The following is a 17,146-nucleotide window of genomic DNA, read 5'->3' as shown; positions in this document are numbered from 1 at the left end:
CAAAATACAATCAAGCAGGGTCAACATGGTTTTATGAAAGGGAAATTATATTTGACAAATTTATTAGAGTTTTCTGAGGATTGAACAAGCCGGGGAAATAAAGGAGAATGAGTAGATGTTGTATATTTGGATTTCCAAAATGCATTTGATAAGGTGTCACATAAAAGGCTTGTGCACAGGATAACAGATTATGGTGTTGGGGGTAATATATTTGCATGCATAGAGGATTGTCCAACTGAAAGGAAACAGAGGATCGGGATAAACGGATCATTTTCAGGTTGGCAACACTGTAACTAATGGAGTGCCACAGGGATCAGTGCTGGGTATCTCAACTATTTGCAATTTATATTCACGACTTAGATGAAGGGACCAACTATATTTTAGCCAAATTTACTGACAATACAAAGATAGGTAGGAAAGCAAGTTCCAAGGAAGACACAAAGAGTCTGCAGAGGGATATAGGTAGGTTAAATGAGTAGGCAAAAATCTGGTAGATGGAGTATAATGCGGGAAAATGTGAGGTTGTCCACTTTGGTGGGAAGAATGGTGAAGCAAAATATTATTTAAATGGAGAAAGGTTGCAGAATGTTGTGCTACAGAGGGATCTGGGGAACATAAATCACATAAGATTAGCATGGCATCTGACTTAACAAGTGAATGCTAAGCAAGTAATTAGGAAGGTAAATGGGATGTTGGCCTTTATTACAAGGGGGATGGAGTATAAAACCAGGAGAGTCTTGCTACAACTGTACATGGCATTGCTTACAGTTTTGGTCTCCTTATTTGAAGATTGATATACTTTCATTGAAGCAGTTCAGAGGAGGTTCACTTGGCTGATTCCTGGAATGAATGGATTATCTTATGAAGAAAGGTTGAGCAGACGGAATCTATACTTGTTGGAGTTTAGAAGAATGAGAGGTGATCTTATTGAAACACATAAGACTTGTGAGGGGGCTTGACAGGGTGGGGGCTGAAAGCATGTTTCTCCTCTGGGTGAAGCTGGAAATAGGGGGCACAATTGCAAAATAAGGGGCCTCCTATTCAAATCAGGGATGAAGAGAAATTTCTTCTCTCATAGAGTTGTTGATCTTTGGAATTCTCTGCCACAGAGCGCAGTAGAGGCTGGGTCACTGAATATATTTTTGATCTACAAGGGAGTCAAGGGCTTTGGTGGGGGGAGAGGGGTGGCAGGAAGGAAAGTGAAGTTAAGGGGAGGGGGGAGAGGCGGAAGGGGGTGAGGAGGGGAGGGGGCAGAAGAGGGAATGGAGGAGGGGGATGGGGGTGGGAGGAAGGGGGAGGGGAAGAGGGGGAAGGGAGAGAGGTGATTGGGGAGGGGGAAATGGGGGAAGGGAGGGGGGAACGGGGGGAACAGAGAGAGAGAAATGGGGGGGAAACGGGGGGGGAATAGGGAAGGGAAGTGAGGGGAAGGGAGGGAGGGGAGTAGAGAAGGGGCGGGGAGGGAAGGGGTATGCAGAGATGGCAGGGAAGGGGTGGGGAGGGAAGGGGTTCGTTTCCCTTTTCTATCTTTCTCACCTCATAGAAATTGGTTCTTGCTCTACTACAGGGAAAGCAGTTAGAAGTATTTGGTAAGTGGTTAAGTTCTATTCTATCCCTAAGGCTTAAAATAGTACACAAATTGGTGGTAAAAAGTTAATAAAATATATAAGGAATTAACATAAATAAGTGATTAATATAATAAAGTAATTATTTAAAACACATTAAGGGTGACAGGATAGGTGATGTGTCAAGGCTGCAGCATGTGGCAGCTCCTGTGGCTAGTGATATAGCTGATATAGCTATAGTGATATAGCTGATTCCTAGATTCGGGGAAGGTTCTATTGGATTGGAAAATAGCAGATGAAACTCCTTTATTCAAAAAGGGAGGGAGACAGAAAGTAGGAAACTACAGGCCAATTATCTTAACATCTGTCACAGGGAAAATGTTAGAAGCTATTATTAAAGGTGTTATACAAGGGCACTTAGAAAAGTTTAAGACAATCAGACAGAGTCAGTATGGTTTTGTAAAAGGGAAATCATGTTTAACCAATTTGTTAGAGTTCTTTGTAGGAGTCACATGTGCTGTGGATGGTATTTATTTTAATGTTAGAGTCTGACAAATAAGGCAGATGAGTTAAGGGCACAAACTAACACATGGATGTATGATGTCATTGCTGTCACAGAGTCATGGTTGAGAGAGGGGCAGGATTGGCAGCTCAATATTCCAGAATATAGGGTCTTCAGGCAAGACAGGGAAAGAAGTAAAAGAGGAGGGGGGTATCGCAATATTGATCAAGGAATCAATTACAGCAGTAAGGAGGGATGGTATCTTAGAAGAGCCCTCAAATGAAGCAATATGGGTAGAACTTAAAAACAAAGAAGTAGCAATCACATTGCTGGGAGTGTACTTTCAGCCCCCAAGTAGTCAGAGAGAAATAGAAGAGCAGATATGTAGGCAAATTTCAGAGAAGTGTAAAAATAAAAGGGTGCAATAGTGGGGGGTTTCAACTTCCCCAATGTTAATTGGGTTAGTCATAGCGTGATAGGTTTAGAGGGAGCAGAATTCTTAAAATGCATCCAGGAGAGCTTTTTAAGCCAGTACGTAGAAGGTCCTACAAGGTCCTGGACTTAATTTTAGGGAATGAAGCCAGGCAATTGGTAGAGGTATCAGTGGAGGAGCATTTTGCAGATAGTGATCATAACTCCATTAGATTCAAGGTTGTTATGGAAAAGGACAAGGATGGGCCAGAAATCAGAGTACTAAATTGTGGGGAAGGTCGATTTTAATAAGATCAGATATGATTTGGCCAGAGTGGACTGGGAGCAGCTACTTATAGGTAAGTCTGCATCAGAACAGTGGGACTCATTCAAGAAGGAAATAGGGAGAGTACAGGGCCAACATATTCCAGTAAAGACAAAGGGTAGGACCAACAAATCCAGGGAACCCTGGATGTCAAGGGATATACAGGATTAGATGATGAGAAAAAAGGAGGCTTATGGCAGATACCGAGGGCTCAAAACAGCAGAAGCCCTCGAAGAGTATAGAATGTGTAGGGGGGATCTTAAAAAAGAAATTAGGAGAGCAAAAAGGTGGCATGAAAAAATATTGGCAGGTAAAATAAAGGAAAATCCAAAGTTATTTTACAAGTACATTAAGAGTAAGAGGATAACTAGGGAAAGAATCGGGCCCAATAAGGTCCATAGTGGTAAATTGTGTGTGGAGCCGGAAGACGTAGGTAGGGTTCTAAATGAATACTTGGTGTCGGTGTTGACAAGTGAGAGGGACGATGCGGGTATGGAAATCTGGCAGAAGGACTGTGATATAATTGAAGAAATTAGCATAGAAAGGGAGGAGGTTCTAAGTGGTCTGGCAGGCTTAAAAGTAGATAAATCTCCAGACCCGGATGAAATGTATCCCAGGCTGTTGAGTGAAGCAAGGAGATAGCAGGGGCGCTGGCAATAATTTTCAATACCTCTCTGGCCACAGGAGAGGTGCCAGAGGACTGGAGGACAGCAAATGTGGTACCATTATTCAAGAAGGGTGGAAGGGATAAACCAGGGTACGACAGGCCAGTCAGTCTAACCTCAGTGGTGGGGAAACTATTAGAAGCAATTCTGAGGGACAGAATTATTCTACATTTGGAGGCAAGGATTAATCAAGGACAGTCAGCATGGTTTTGTTAAGGGGAGTCATGTCTGACCAATTTGAATTTTTCGTAGAGGTGATCAGGTGTGCACAAGGGCAATGCATTTGACGTAATCTACTTGGACTTCAGCAAGGCTTTTGTTAAGGTCCCACATGGGAGACTGATAATGAAGGTAAGAGCCCATGGGATCCAAGGCAATTTGGCAAATTGGATCCAGAATTGGCTGAGTGGCAGGAAGCAGAGGATAATGGTCGAGGGGTGTTTTTGTGACTGGATGCCTGTGTCCAGTGGGGTTCCACAGGGATCAGTGTTGGGTCCCTTGCTGTTTGTGGTATATATAAGGGATTTAGACTTGAATGTAGGAGGGTTGATCAGTAAGTTCGTGGATGACATGAAAATTAGTGGACTGGTAAATAGTGAGGAGGATAGCCTTAGATTGTAAGAGGATATAGACGGGCTGGTCAGCTGGGCTGATCAGTGGCAAATGGAATTTAATCCGGATAAGTGTGAGGTGATGCACTTGGGCAAGACAAACAAGGCACAGGAATACACGATGAATGGTTGGACCCTGGGAAGTACCGAGGATCAGAGGGACCTTGGTGTGCTTGTCCACCTGTCCCTTAAGATAGCGGGACAGATAGATAAGGTGGTTAAAAAGGCATATGAGATACTTGCCTTTATTAGCCGAGGCATAGAATATAAGAGCAGGGAGATTTTGCTGGAACTGTATAAAACGCTGGTTAGGCCACAACTAGAGTATTGCGTGCAGTTCTGGAATCCACTTTACAGGAAGGATATGATTGCACTAGAGAGAGTGAAGAAGAGATTTATCAGGATGTTGCCTGGTCTGGAGAGTTTTAGTTATGAGGAGAGATTGGATCGACTGGGTTATTTTCCCTGGAGCAGAGGAGATTGAGGGGGGAACATGATTGAGGTGTTATGAGGGGCATAGATAGGGTAGACAGGAAGGAACTTTTCCCCTTGGTGGAGGGATCAGGGGGCATAGATTTAAGGTAAGGGGCAAAAGATTTAGAGGGGATGCGAGGAAGAATTTTTTCACCCAGAGTGTGGTGGGAATCTGGAACTCACTGCCTGAAAGGGTGGTAGAGGCAGATACCCTCATAGCATTTAAGAAGTATTTGGATGTGCACTTGTGATGCCATAGCATACAAGGCAATGGGCCTAGTGCTGGAAAATGGGATTAGAATAGTTAGGTACTTGTTTGACTGGCGCAGACTCGATGGGCCGAAGGGCCTTTTTCTGTGCTGTAGACCTCTATGACCCGTAAATGCCCTCTGAAAATAAAAGTTCATGGTGTAGGGGGTAATATATAGGCATGGATAGAAGAATGAATGGCTAACAGGATTCAGAGAACAGGCATAGATGGGTATTTTTCTGGTTGGCGGGATGTGACGAATGGTGTGCCACAGGGATCAGTGCTGGGGCCTCAACTTCTTACACTTTATATAAATGATCTGGATGAAGGGACCAAAGGAATGGTTGCTAAATTTGCCGACGACACAAAGTAGGAAAGTAAATTGTGAAGAGGACGTAAGGGGGTTACAAAGTGACATAGATAGGTTAAGTGAGAGGGCAAAGATCTAGCAAATGGAGTATAATGTGGACAAGTGTGAAATCATTCATTTTGGCAGAATGAATAAAAATAAGCTTATTATCTAAATGGTGAGAGATTGCAGAGCTCTGAGATTTAGAAGGATTTGGGTGTCCTAGTGAATGAATCACAAAAGGTTAGTGTGCAGGTACAGCAGGTAATTAGGAAAGCCAACAGAATGTTATAATTTATTGAGGGGAATTGATTACAAATGTAGGGAGGTTATGCTTCTGTTGTACAGGGCGTTGGTGAGACCACATCTGGAGTAGTGTGTATAGTACTGGTCTCCTTTTTTAAAGAAAGATGTAAATGCATTAGAAGCAGTTCAGAGAAGGTTTACTAGACTAATAGCAGGAATGGGCAGATTGTCTTATGAGGAAAGGCTGATCAGGTTAGGCTTGTATCCGCTGGAATTTAGAAGCGTAAGAGGCAACTTAATTGAAACCTTTAAGATCCTGAGGTGTCTTGACAGGGTGGATGTGGAGAGGTTGTTTCATCTTGTGGGAGAATCTAGAACTAGGGGTCACTGATTAAAAATAAGGGGTCGCTCATTTAAGACAGAGATGAGGATAATTTTTTTCTCTCAGAGGGTTGAGTGTCTTTGGAACTCTATTCCTCAAAATTTGGTGAATGTAAAGCCTTTGAATATTTTTAAGGCAGAGCTGGATAGATTCTTGATTAACCTGGGGGCGACAGGTTATTGGAGGGAGGCAGGAAATTGAGGTTGAGGTTACATTCAGATCAGCCATGGTCTTATTGAATGGATGAGCAGGCTTGAGGGGCCGAGTGGCCTATTCCTGCTCCTACTTCATATGTATGTTCGTTTGCAATTAAAGCTAATGGAATATTGGTCTTTATCTCAAGGGGGTTGGATTATAAAGTGGTGGAAGTTTTGCTTCACTTGCATAAAATTTTGATATAATGACACTGGGACTTAAAGGGTTAAATTATGAGGATAGATTACATAAACATGGCTCATGTTCCCTTGAGTTTAGGAGATTGAGGTCCCATATGATCGGTGTGTTTAAACTTTAAAAGGATTTGATAGCGTAGATGTGGAAAATCTATTTCCTCTCATGGGGGGAATCAAAGAAGAATGGGAGAATAATCTTAAAATCAGGGCTATGCCATTCAGGGGCAAAATCCGGAATCACTTTCTTGTACAAAGGATGATATAAATTTGCAACTTTGTCTCCCAAAAGATTGTTCTGCTGGGTCACTTGGACGTTTCAAGACTAAGATAATAGATTTTTATTAGACAAATGTAAGGGATATGGAGCAAAGGAGTGCAGATCAACTATAATCTAACTGTATGGTGGAGCAGGCCAGAGAGGCTGAATGGCTTACTCTGTTCCTATGGTTTCAGATTCCTCCTGTCTTAAAGTGTGAAAGCTGCTGTTTGCCAACTTTAGGAAATCAGGACCCATTGGAAACTAACCTGTTGGTTATCATATCCCACAGCAGGAAGGGATAGTGAGAAACGATCCTGCCAACTTTTAACCACTGAATGTGAGTCATATGTGCTGTAATGTTTATGCATTGTTATAAACTTTATAGTGATCTGAATATTTACGATTCTACTTTCATTGGTTTTGTGCCAAATGTTTTTGCATAAAAATAAAATGAATCATGCACTTACCAGAAAATAATTTTTGTGACACATCTTTAACTCTTCTGATCTTAGCACTTCACCGAGTGCATCATACAAATCATCTAAAGGCTCAGTGCTTGTCATTTCATGCTGCAGTGAGAAGAAACACTTTATTCCAGTAGATGTGATTTTTGCAGAAAAATCAGGTGAATAATATCCTACATCTACCAAATGAAGTCAGTAGAGGGAGGGACACAGCCAACCATGACGCAAATCATAAATATCTTCACAGAGGCAGCTGAATGGATAATGGATCGGTTACAAAGTCACAAACTGAATTATGGTCACCTCATAAAAAGATATAAATATCTGGAAAAACTCAGCAGGTCTGGCAACATCTGCGGAGAGGAACACAGTTAATATTTCGAAACCATATGACTCTTCAACAGAACTAAGTAAAAATAGAAAAGAGGTGAAATATAAGCTGGTTTAAGGGTGGGGGGGTGTGGGTGGGACAGGTAGAGCTGGATAGAGGGCCAGTGATAGGTGGAGATAGCCAAAAGATGTCATAGACAAAAGGACAAAAAGGTGTTGAAGGTGATGATATTATCTAAGGAATGTGCTAATTAAGGTCAGAAAGCAGGACAAGCAAGGTACAGATAGCCCTAGTGGGGCTGGGGTGGGGTGAAGCGAAGGGATCGAAAAAGGCTAAGAGGTAGAGATAAAACAATGGATGGAAATACATTTAAAAATAATGGAAATAAGTGGGAAAAGAAAAATCTATATAAATTATTGGGAAAAAGGGGGATCGGAAAGGGGGTGGGGATGGAGGAGAGAATTCATGATCTAAAATTGTTGAACTCAATATGCAGTCCGGAAGGCTGTAAAGTGCCTAGTCGGAAGATGAGGTGCTGTTCCTCCAGTTTGTGTTGAGCTTCACTAGAACAATGCAGCAGGCCAAGGACGGACATGTGGGCATGAGAGCAGGGTGGAGTGTTGAAATGGCAAGCGACAGGGAGGTCTGGGTCATGCTTGCGGACAGACCGAAGGTATTCTGCAACACTCAGTGCCGTGCACCGCCATATGAACACACTCGACCTCTCCCTCCAGCAGCACCGCCGCACCCTATTTCTAAGCTGCGCATGCCCCCAGTTTCATTTTATTCTTCATCTCATCCGATGCCTCAACAAAAAACTTTGTCTCTTTCTTTCAGGTGCAAAGGAACGCAAGCTCTAACAACTCATCAACACCAACACCCATCCAGGACCCTCCACCCCTGCCTGTCCCTCTGTCCCCATCCTGTCTTCCAATCCCAGCCCCGGCTGTGTATGCACCATACCCCTGACCTTCCCCTCTCCGACGCTGAACTGAACGCTCAGCAAAGGACTTAAGTTTCATACCCTTGCACCCTCATCTCAATGAATTTCAGGCTCGGCACGATGCTGAACTCTTCTTCCGCAGCCTTCGCCTCCGTGCTCACTTCTTTGGGCAGGAGTCCTCTCCCCGTTTAACGGATCCTTTCACCCACCTCCGATATTCTCCCTCCACCTGGACCCCTCCCTCTGGATTCTTACCTTCTCTTGATCTTTTCATTGAGAACTGTCGGCGTGACATTAGTCGTCTCAATTTCTTTGCTCCTCTCACCCACTCTAACCTGTCTCTCTCTGAACTTGCTGCACTCCGTTCTCTCAGGTGCAACTCTGACATTGTCATCAAACCTGCTGACAAGGGTGGTGCTGTTGTTGTCTGGCGCACTGACCTCTACCTCGCAGAGGCTGAGCGTCAACTCGCAAACACTTCCTCCTACCTCCCCCTGGACCATGACCATCAAGCCATTGTTTCCAGGACTGTTACTGACCTTATCTCCCCTGGAGATCTTCCTTCCACAGCTTCCAACCTCATAGTCTCCCAACCTCGGACGGCCCGCTTCTACCTCCTACCCAAAATCCACAAACAGAACTGTCCAGGCAGACTGATCGTGTCAGCCTGTTCCTGCCCCACGGAACTCATTTCTCGCTATCTTGACTCCCTTCTCTCTCCCCTTGTCCAGTCCCTTCCCACCTACATCCGTAATTCCTCTGACACCTTATGTCACATCAACAATTTCCAGCTCCCTGGCCCCAACCGCCTCCTCTTCACCATGGACGTCCAATCCCTCTACACCTCCATCCCCCACCAGAATGATCTGATGGCTCTCCGCTTCTTCCTCGAACGGAGGCCTGAACAATCCCCATCCACCACTACTCTCCTCCGTCTGGCTGAACTTGTTCTCACACTGAACAATTTCTCCTTAAACTCCTCTCACTTCGTCCAAATAAAAGGTGTGGCTATGGGTACCTGCATGGGCCCCATTTATGCCTGTCTCTTTATGGAGTATGTGGAACATTCCTTGTTCCAGTCCTACTCCAGCCCCCTACCACAACTCTTTCTCTGGTACATCAATGATTGCTTTGGTGCTGCTTCATGCTCTCGTCTGAACCTGGAAAAATTTATTAATTTTGCTTCCAATTTCCACCCCTCCATCATTTTCACATGGTCCATCTCTGACACTTCCCTTCCATTCCTTGACCTCTCTGTCTCAATTTCTGGTGATAGACTGTCCATCAATATTCATTACAAGCCTACCAACTCCCACAGCTACCTCGACTACAGCTCCTCACACCCCGCTTCCTGTAAGGACTCCATCCCATTCTCTCAGTTCCTTCACCTCCGTCGCATCTGTTCTGATGATGCCACTTTCAAAAATAGTTCCTCTGACATGTCTTCCTTAACCGAGGTTTTCCACCCACGGTGGTTGACAGGGCCCTCAACCGTGTCCGGCCCATCTCCCGCACATCCACCCTCACACCTTCCTCTCCCTCCCAGAAGAATGATAGGGTCCACCTTGTCTTCACTTATCACCCCACCAGCCTCCGCATTCAAAGGATCATCCTCCGCCATTTCTGCCAACTCCAGCATGATGCCACCATCAAACACATCTTCCCTTCAGCCCCCAGGCAGCATTCCACAGGGATCGTTCCCTCCGGGACACCCTGATCCACTCCTCCATCAACCCCTGCACCTCAACCCCCGCCCACGGCACCTTCCCATGCAACCGCATAAGGTGCAACACCTGTCCCTTTACTTCCCCTCTCCTCACCGTCCAAGGGCCCAAACACTCCTTTCAAGTGAAGCAGCATTTCACTTGCACTTCCCTCAATTTAGTCTACTGCATTCGTTGCTCCTAATGAGGTTTCTTCTAGATTGGAGAGACCAAACGCAGACTGGGTGACCGCTTTGCAGAACACCTTCAGTCTGTCCGCAAGCATGACCCAGACCTCCCTGTCGCTTGCCATTTCAACACTCCACCCTGCTCTCATGCCCACATGTCCGTCCTTGGCCTGCTGCATTGTTCCAGTAAAGCTCAACACAAACTGGAGGAACAGCACCTCATCTTCCGACTAGGCACTTTACAGCCTTCCGGACTGCATATTGAGTTCAACAATTTTAGATCATGAATTCTCTCCTCCATCCCCACCCCCTTTCCGATCCCCCTTTTTCCCAATAATTTATATAGATTTTTCTTTTCCCACCTATTTCCATTATTTTTAAATGTATTTCCATCCATTGTTTTATCTCTACCTCTTAGCCTATTTCGATCCCTTCCCTTCACCCCACCCCCACTAGGGCCATCTGTACCTTGCTCATCCTGCTTTCTACCCTTAATTAGCACATTCCTTAGATAATATCACAACCTTCAACACCTCTTTGTCCTTTTGTCTATGACATCTCTTGGCTATCTCCACCTATCACTGGCCCTCTATCCAGCTCTACCTGTCCCACCCCCCATCTTAAACCAGCTTATATTTCACCTCTTTTCTATTTTTACTTAGTTCTGTTGAAAAGTCATACGGACTCGAAACGTTAACTGTGTTCCTCTCCACAGATGCTGCCAGACCTGCTGAGTTTTTCCAGGTATTTTTATTTTTGTTTTGGATTTCCAACATCTGCAGTTTTTTGCTTTCATCATAAAAAGATATCTTGTGGCTGCCCCTGACATTCATCTTTCAGGCACTTCCTCAATGACCATCCTGCCATCATAAGATCGGAAGTGGGGATGTTCAATGATGATTGCATGGTTTCTCAGTACCATTCCTCAAATACTGAAGCAGTGTATTTCTGCAGTTAGCAAGACCTGGACAATATCTAGGCTTGGGCAGATAAGTAGCAAGTAACACTCATGCCACACAATGACCATCTCCAAAAAGAATATCTCTCCTTGAGATTCAATGGTATTACCATTGCCAAATCTCCCACTGTCAACATCCTGGGGGTTAACATTGGCCAGAAACTGAACTGGACCAGCCACATAAATACTGTGGCTACAGAGCTGATAAAAAGCTGTGAATTCCGAGGCAAGTAACTCAACTCCTGACTCCCAAAGCCTGTCCACCATCTACAAGGCACAAGTGGAATGACAGCTGGTGGAATTTAAACTCAATTAATAAAATCTGGAATTGAAAGCTAGTCTCAGAAATGGTGACCATGAAACTATCATCGACTGTTGTAAAAACCCACCTGATTTAGGGAAGGCAATTTGCCATCCTTACCTGGTGTGGCCTACATGTGACTCCAGATTGACAGCAATGTGGTTGACTCTTAACTGTCCTCTGAAATGGCCTAGCAATTCATTCAGTTCAAGGGCAGTTAAGGATAGGTACCAAATGCTGGCCTTGCCAGTGACCCCAACATCCCATGAAAGAGTAAAAAAGTCAGGAGCGTGATGGAATACTTCCCACTTGCCTGGATGAGTCTAGCTCCAACAACATTCCAGAGGCTTGATACCACCCAGAACAAAGCAGGCTGCTTGACTTGCACTCTCTCCACCAATGGTGCTCAGTGGCAGCAGTACGTATCACCCACTCGATGCACCATATCAACGCGCCAAGCCTCCTTCTACAGCACCTTCTAAAACTGCATTCTCTAGCACCTAGAAGAACAAGGGCAGCAGACCCTCCAAGTCATACACCATTCTACCTTGAAAATATATAATTGTCCCTTCACTGTTACTGTGTCAAAATCTTAGAACTCTCCCTAATAGTACTGAGGGTGTATCTGTTATTAGTATCTAGTAGGTCCTGTTGATGGATCTTATATACCCAGTAGTTTAAGGTAACGAGAAGAACAGATGTTGGGTAGTGATTAATTAATTTAACTCAGATGTGTATATAAAGAGTCAGCCAGCACTGGGTGTCCGCTGTTAAGAGTGGAGAAGTAAGTCCTGTGACAAGCAATAAACAGTCTTCACCAAAGCACCCTAGTCTCAGTGTCTTCTTTCACAACCAGGCTTGGGAATTCCACTGACACCTGTACCACATAGACTGTTGTGGTTCAAGGCTGTGGCTCATCGCCGCCTTGTCAAGGGTAATTAGGTGTGGACAATAAAGGCTGACCTAGCCAGCAACACCTGCATCTCATCAACAAATTTAAAAAAAATTAAAAACACATGTCCTCCCTTCGAAATTTGATTATTTTTTAATTCAATTATTATTACCCTGCACAAGCAATTCTTCAAACATCAAAAGGAGTGAAATAGGAAAAATGTACCTTTTTAATCAGCTCAGCTAGAAAAAGTCTTCTGTACTTCACTGAAGGAGGATATTTATTGCAAAGAGGATGAAGAACTGTCTAACAGAATAATTAAGAAATGCAGATAAGTTATTGCTCTTACAAACTAATTATACCACAATTTTTCTGAGAAAATATGTAATTCAAGAATCATGTGGCCAGTTTAAATACTCTGTTCCTCCATTTGGCAATCAGGGGCCAACATAGTACCCAAGTGTTGGATACATAAATCTTGAATTTCCTCCATATTTTGATCAGGAGACAACATGGCTGGGGTGCAAATCACTTACAGGCCAAACAGACTGTGGAATTTTGAGGGAAATACAATAACCCATGACAGCCTGTCTTTGACACTCTTACCAGATCAACTGATCTTGGAAGAACTGAAGGCATTACAATCATTATTACTGTAGAAAGTCACTTAACACTATATTTGGAAATAAAAAAATGGCACTTTTCTGACCTACCCTTCTTTATATTATGGAGGAACAGAAGGAAGAAAACCAGGGACAGGAGGCCTGAAAAGTTAAGCCCCATAGGTGTAGACATCATCCTACCACTACCAGAGAGCCTTTGGCCTTTCAGTTCGGAGAATCTGACTGTGCAATTTACAAAAGAGGCCATTGTTTGCCTTGCTTGGAGATGATTTAAAGCCTGTGTACAGCTTTAATTGACCATGGCCCTACTTCTACAAGTCTGGTTCCTTTCAGACAGCCATAGCAGATCTGTGCCAGGTTAGTCAAGTAACACTAAGGACCTGCATTCAGCAAGTGATTGATGCCTTGTTCCAGGTGACTTGGAGGTACAGTAAAGTTGGAATGCCTACAGTGAGGCAAAGGCAGAGCGCGCTGAGCTTTCAAAGAATACTGGGAATGATTCACAGAACTCAAGCTGAACTGAGGGCCACCCTTCACAACCTGCAAAGCTACATGAACAGAAAAGTTTTCCACTTTCTCAGCATGCTGGCGGTCTCTGCACATAGTTATCACAAGCATGCTCAGAGTGAAAGGGTGGATACCCCGCTTTTGTGACCGATGACACCCTTTCACATCTCACAGAATGAAGTCAAGGAGGCATTCATCACAATCAGAGCAAGGCACAGCGCTCAGATGTAAAAGTACTTAATTACTAAATGTTTCATAAGTTCAAACACAAATTGTCACAAATAAATATAAATTTTTATTAAAAGCATTAAACCATACTCAAAAATGTAATGGATTTTTCAGCAATAGACCTAGAAATATATAAATTACAAGGGTCATATTGCAACTCTTCAATAATTTTAAGTATTCACCATCAATAAACCACAAAACAAACCATTGGAAATCAGAGTCCAATGTAAACTTTGCAAATGTTGCAAGAAATTGTAATCTCTTTAAAAAATTTAGAGAAAACATTTAAGTCTTTGAAATTAGAAATTTATAATCAGCAGTAATAACCATGAGAGATGACGGCGGCCATGTTCTAGTTAACAGGCAGGTTTCCCCTTCATGACAAAGGAGGCAGAGGAGCTACTGGAGACAGGGTCTGAAATTCATTCTACTCCCTCAAGACACTCCGTTTGGTCCAACTGCTACCGCGTGTTAACCCCAGGAATTTCATGGAGTAAGATACCATAACAAGGAGTTGCAAGACTATGCTGACTTTCGTACTCCTGAACCAGGGCTACTCCGGCTTGCACCCCAGTACAGAGATCCAGAGTTGCCTCATGCAGTCTGCCATGTACAAGTAGAGGAACAGCATGCACTTGGACCGTGCCTCCTGTGATCTTGAGTAAGGGCTGCGCAAGGAGACAGGCAACTACGCTGGGTGAGACAGAGACTGAACGAGTAGCCAATTAGGTTCACATGTAAGTTTTGGTAAGTCCTTTTCAGGTTTGAACTATAGATTAAGAATCGAGATCTGACATAGTACTAACCTTCAAGTAAGCTAGGTTAGCTTGTTTGGTGACTGAGGGAGTTTGGTAAAGAGGGAAGGAGGTGACACTTTCATTTTCTACCTTTCCTGAGCCTCCAGTAGCTGGCTCTCACTTTGCTACAGGGGAAGCCCATAAAGCAGCAGTTCAGAGAGAGAGAGCCCATAAAGCAGCAGGAGCTCGGAGAGAGAGAGAGCCTATGAAGCAGGGGGAGGGTGAACAACCAGAGGTCGTGGTCCACATTGGGACCAATGACATGTTGGAAAAGGGATGAGGTCCTGAAAGCAGATTTCAGGGAGTTAGGAAGGGAATTAAAAAGCAGGACCTCAAGAGCAGTAATCTCAGGATTACTCCCAGTGCCACGTGCTAGTGAGCATAGGAATAGAAAGATTGAGCAGCTTAACACATGGCTGGAGAAATGGAATAGGAGAGAGGACTTTAGATTTCTGAGGCATTGGAGCCAGTTCTGGGACAGGTGGGACCTGTACAAGGAGGACAGGTTACGCCTTAACAGGACTGGTGCTAATGTCCTCATGATGAGGTTTGCTAGTGCTGTGGGGGAGAATTTAAACTAGATTGGCAGGGGGATGGGAACCTGAGGGGAAATTCAGAGTGGAGAGAAAAACTGGTACTGGGAAGTAGAGAAGTTCTAACTGATAAGGAGGATATATCAGAGAGCAGTATCAAGGTAAGTAAAACACTTGGAGAGTTTGACAGAATTAAAGTAGGCAATAGTAAGTCATTAGGTGGGGTCAGAGTAAGGGGGAAAGTAAAAAAGCCTAAATCAAGGTTAATGTGCATGTATGTGGATGCACGGAGTGTGGTTACTAAGGTTGGTGAACTACAGGCGCAGGTTGACAAATGGAATTATGATATTGCGATAACAGAGACCTGGCTCAAAGAAGGACAGGACTGGGCGTTAAATATTCATGGGTGCAAGGTGTTTCGGAGAGACAGGAAAGGAACAAAAGAGTGGGTGGGGTTGGAGTAGCAGTATTGATTAAAGATGGCATTACAGTACTGGAGAGAGAGAATGTTCCAGAGGGGTCAATGACAGAATTGCTCTGGCTAGAGGTAAGGAATGAAAAAGGTGCAACAACATTGATCGATGTAGTATATAGACCACCAACTAGTTGAAGAGATATCGAGAAACGAATTTACAAAGAAATTACAGAGAGGCACAAGAATTATAGATAACTATAATGGGGGACTTCAATTATTCAAATCTAGACCTGGGATAGGAATAGTGCAAAGAGACAAGAGGAGCGTGAGTTCCTGGAATGTGTTCAAGATAATTTTCTGCAGCAGTATGTTTCTAGTTCAATGAGAGGGCAGGCCCCATTAGACCTGGTTCTGGGGAATAAGTTGCCCAAGTGGATCAAATATCAGTGGGACAGCATTTAGAGGACAGTGACCATTGTATCATAAGATTTAGGTTGGCCAGAGAAAAGGACAAGGGACAATCCAGAGCAAGGAAAATTAATGGGGGAATGCCAACTTTCATGGGATGAAAATGCATCTGAGTCGAGTGAGTCGGAATCAAATGTTGGCAGAAAAGACAGTGGCTGAACAATGGACCACCTTCAAATAAAAATTTTTGTGGGCAGTGTTAAGGTAAATTCTCTTGAAGTGGAAAGATAGGACAAATAAATCCAGAGCACCTTGGATGACAAGAGAAATGAAGGTGAAGATGAAAAGGAAGAAATGCATGTTCTGACAGATATCAGGTAGAGAATACAATGGAGAATCAGGCAGAATACAGAAGGATCAGAGGGGGAGTGAAAAAACTAACAAGAAAAGCATGGATAGGGCATGAAAAGAGGCTGGCAGCAAACATAAAAAGGAATCCCAAGGTCATCTATAAGCATATAAATAATAAAAGGGTGGTAAAAGAAAGGGTATGGTCAATTACGGTCAAAAAAAGGGGACTTGCACGTGGAGACAAGAGAAATAGCGGAGGTATTAGACGAGCACTTTGCATCTGTCTTTACAAAGGAAGAAGATGCTACCCAGACCGAGGTAAGAGAGGAGGTAACTGGTACACTAGAAGAACTTACAATTGAGAAAGGGTTATTAGAAAGGCTATCTTTACTTAAAATAGATACCAGGACCAGATGAGATGCATCCAAGGGAAGGTAATAGTAAGTAGGTCTTGCTGTCAATTGTACCGGGTTTCAGTGAGATCACACCTGGAGTACTGTTGGTCTCTTCTTTTAATTCATTCATGGGCTGTGGGTGTCACTGGCTAGGCCAGCAATTATTGCCCATCCCTAATTGCCCCGAGGTGGTGGTGGTGAACTGCCTTCGTGAACCACTGCAGTCCATGTGGTGTAGGTACACCCACAGTGCTGTTAGGAAGGGGATTCCAGGATTTTGACCCAGCGCCAGTGAAGGAACGGCGATATATTTCCAAGTCAGGATGGAGAGTGGCTTGGAAGGAACTTCCAGGTGGTGGTGTTCCTGACTTATGCCTTGTAGATGGTGGGCAGGCTTTGGGGAAGTCAGGAGGTGAGTTACTCGCCACAGGATTCCTAGCCTCTGGCCTGCTCTTGTAGCCATGGTATTTTATATGGCTAGTCCTGTTCATTTCCTGGTCAATGGTAAACCCCAGGATGTTGATCGTGGGGGAATTCAGTGTTGGCAATGCCGCTGAACATCAAGGGGTGATGGTTAGATTCTCTCTTGTTGGAGATGGTCATTGCCTGGCACTTGTGCAGCATGCATCTTACTTGCCACTTGTCAGCCCAAGCCCAGATATTGTCCAGGTCTTGTTGCAT

At 44.0% G+C, this 17,146-nt stretch overlaps 1 protein-coding gene across 1 annotated transcript in view; it reads right to left on the bottom strand.

The window, feature by feature from the left end:
- The window catches only part of eef2kmt (eukaryotic elongation factor 2 lysine methyltransferase), a 47,503-nt gene that overhangs the window by 15,792 nt on the left and 14,565 nt on the right, over window positions 1-17,146 (bottom strand). The window contains exons 3-4 of the mRNA XM_078558317.1: window positions 12,434-12,514; window positions 6,896-6,997 (exon numbers count right to left, since the gene is read on the bottom strand). Of these exons, the coding sequence (XP_078414443.1) occupies window positions 6,896-6,997; window positions 12,434-12,514 (183 nt within the window). The remainder of the gene's footprint in view (window positions 1-6,895; window positions 6,998-12,433; window positions 12,515-17,146) is intronic.

This window comes from Cetorhinus maximus, chromosome 15, assembly GCF_964194155.1.
Source record: "Cetorhinus maximus chromosome 15, sCetMax3.hap1.1, whole genome shotgun sequence".
Lineage (NCBI taxonomy): Eukaryota > Metazoa > Chordata > Chondrichthyes > Lamniformes > Cetorhinidae > Cetorhinus > Cetorhinus maximus.
This window is presented reverse-complemented; position numbering and strand designations above follow the sequence as displayed.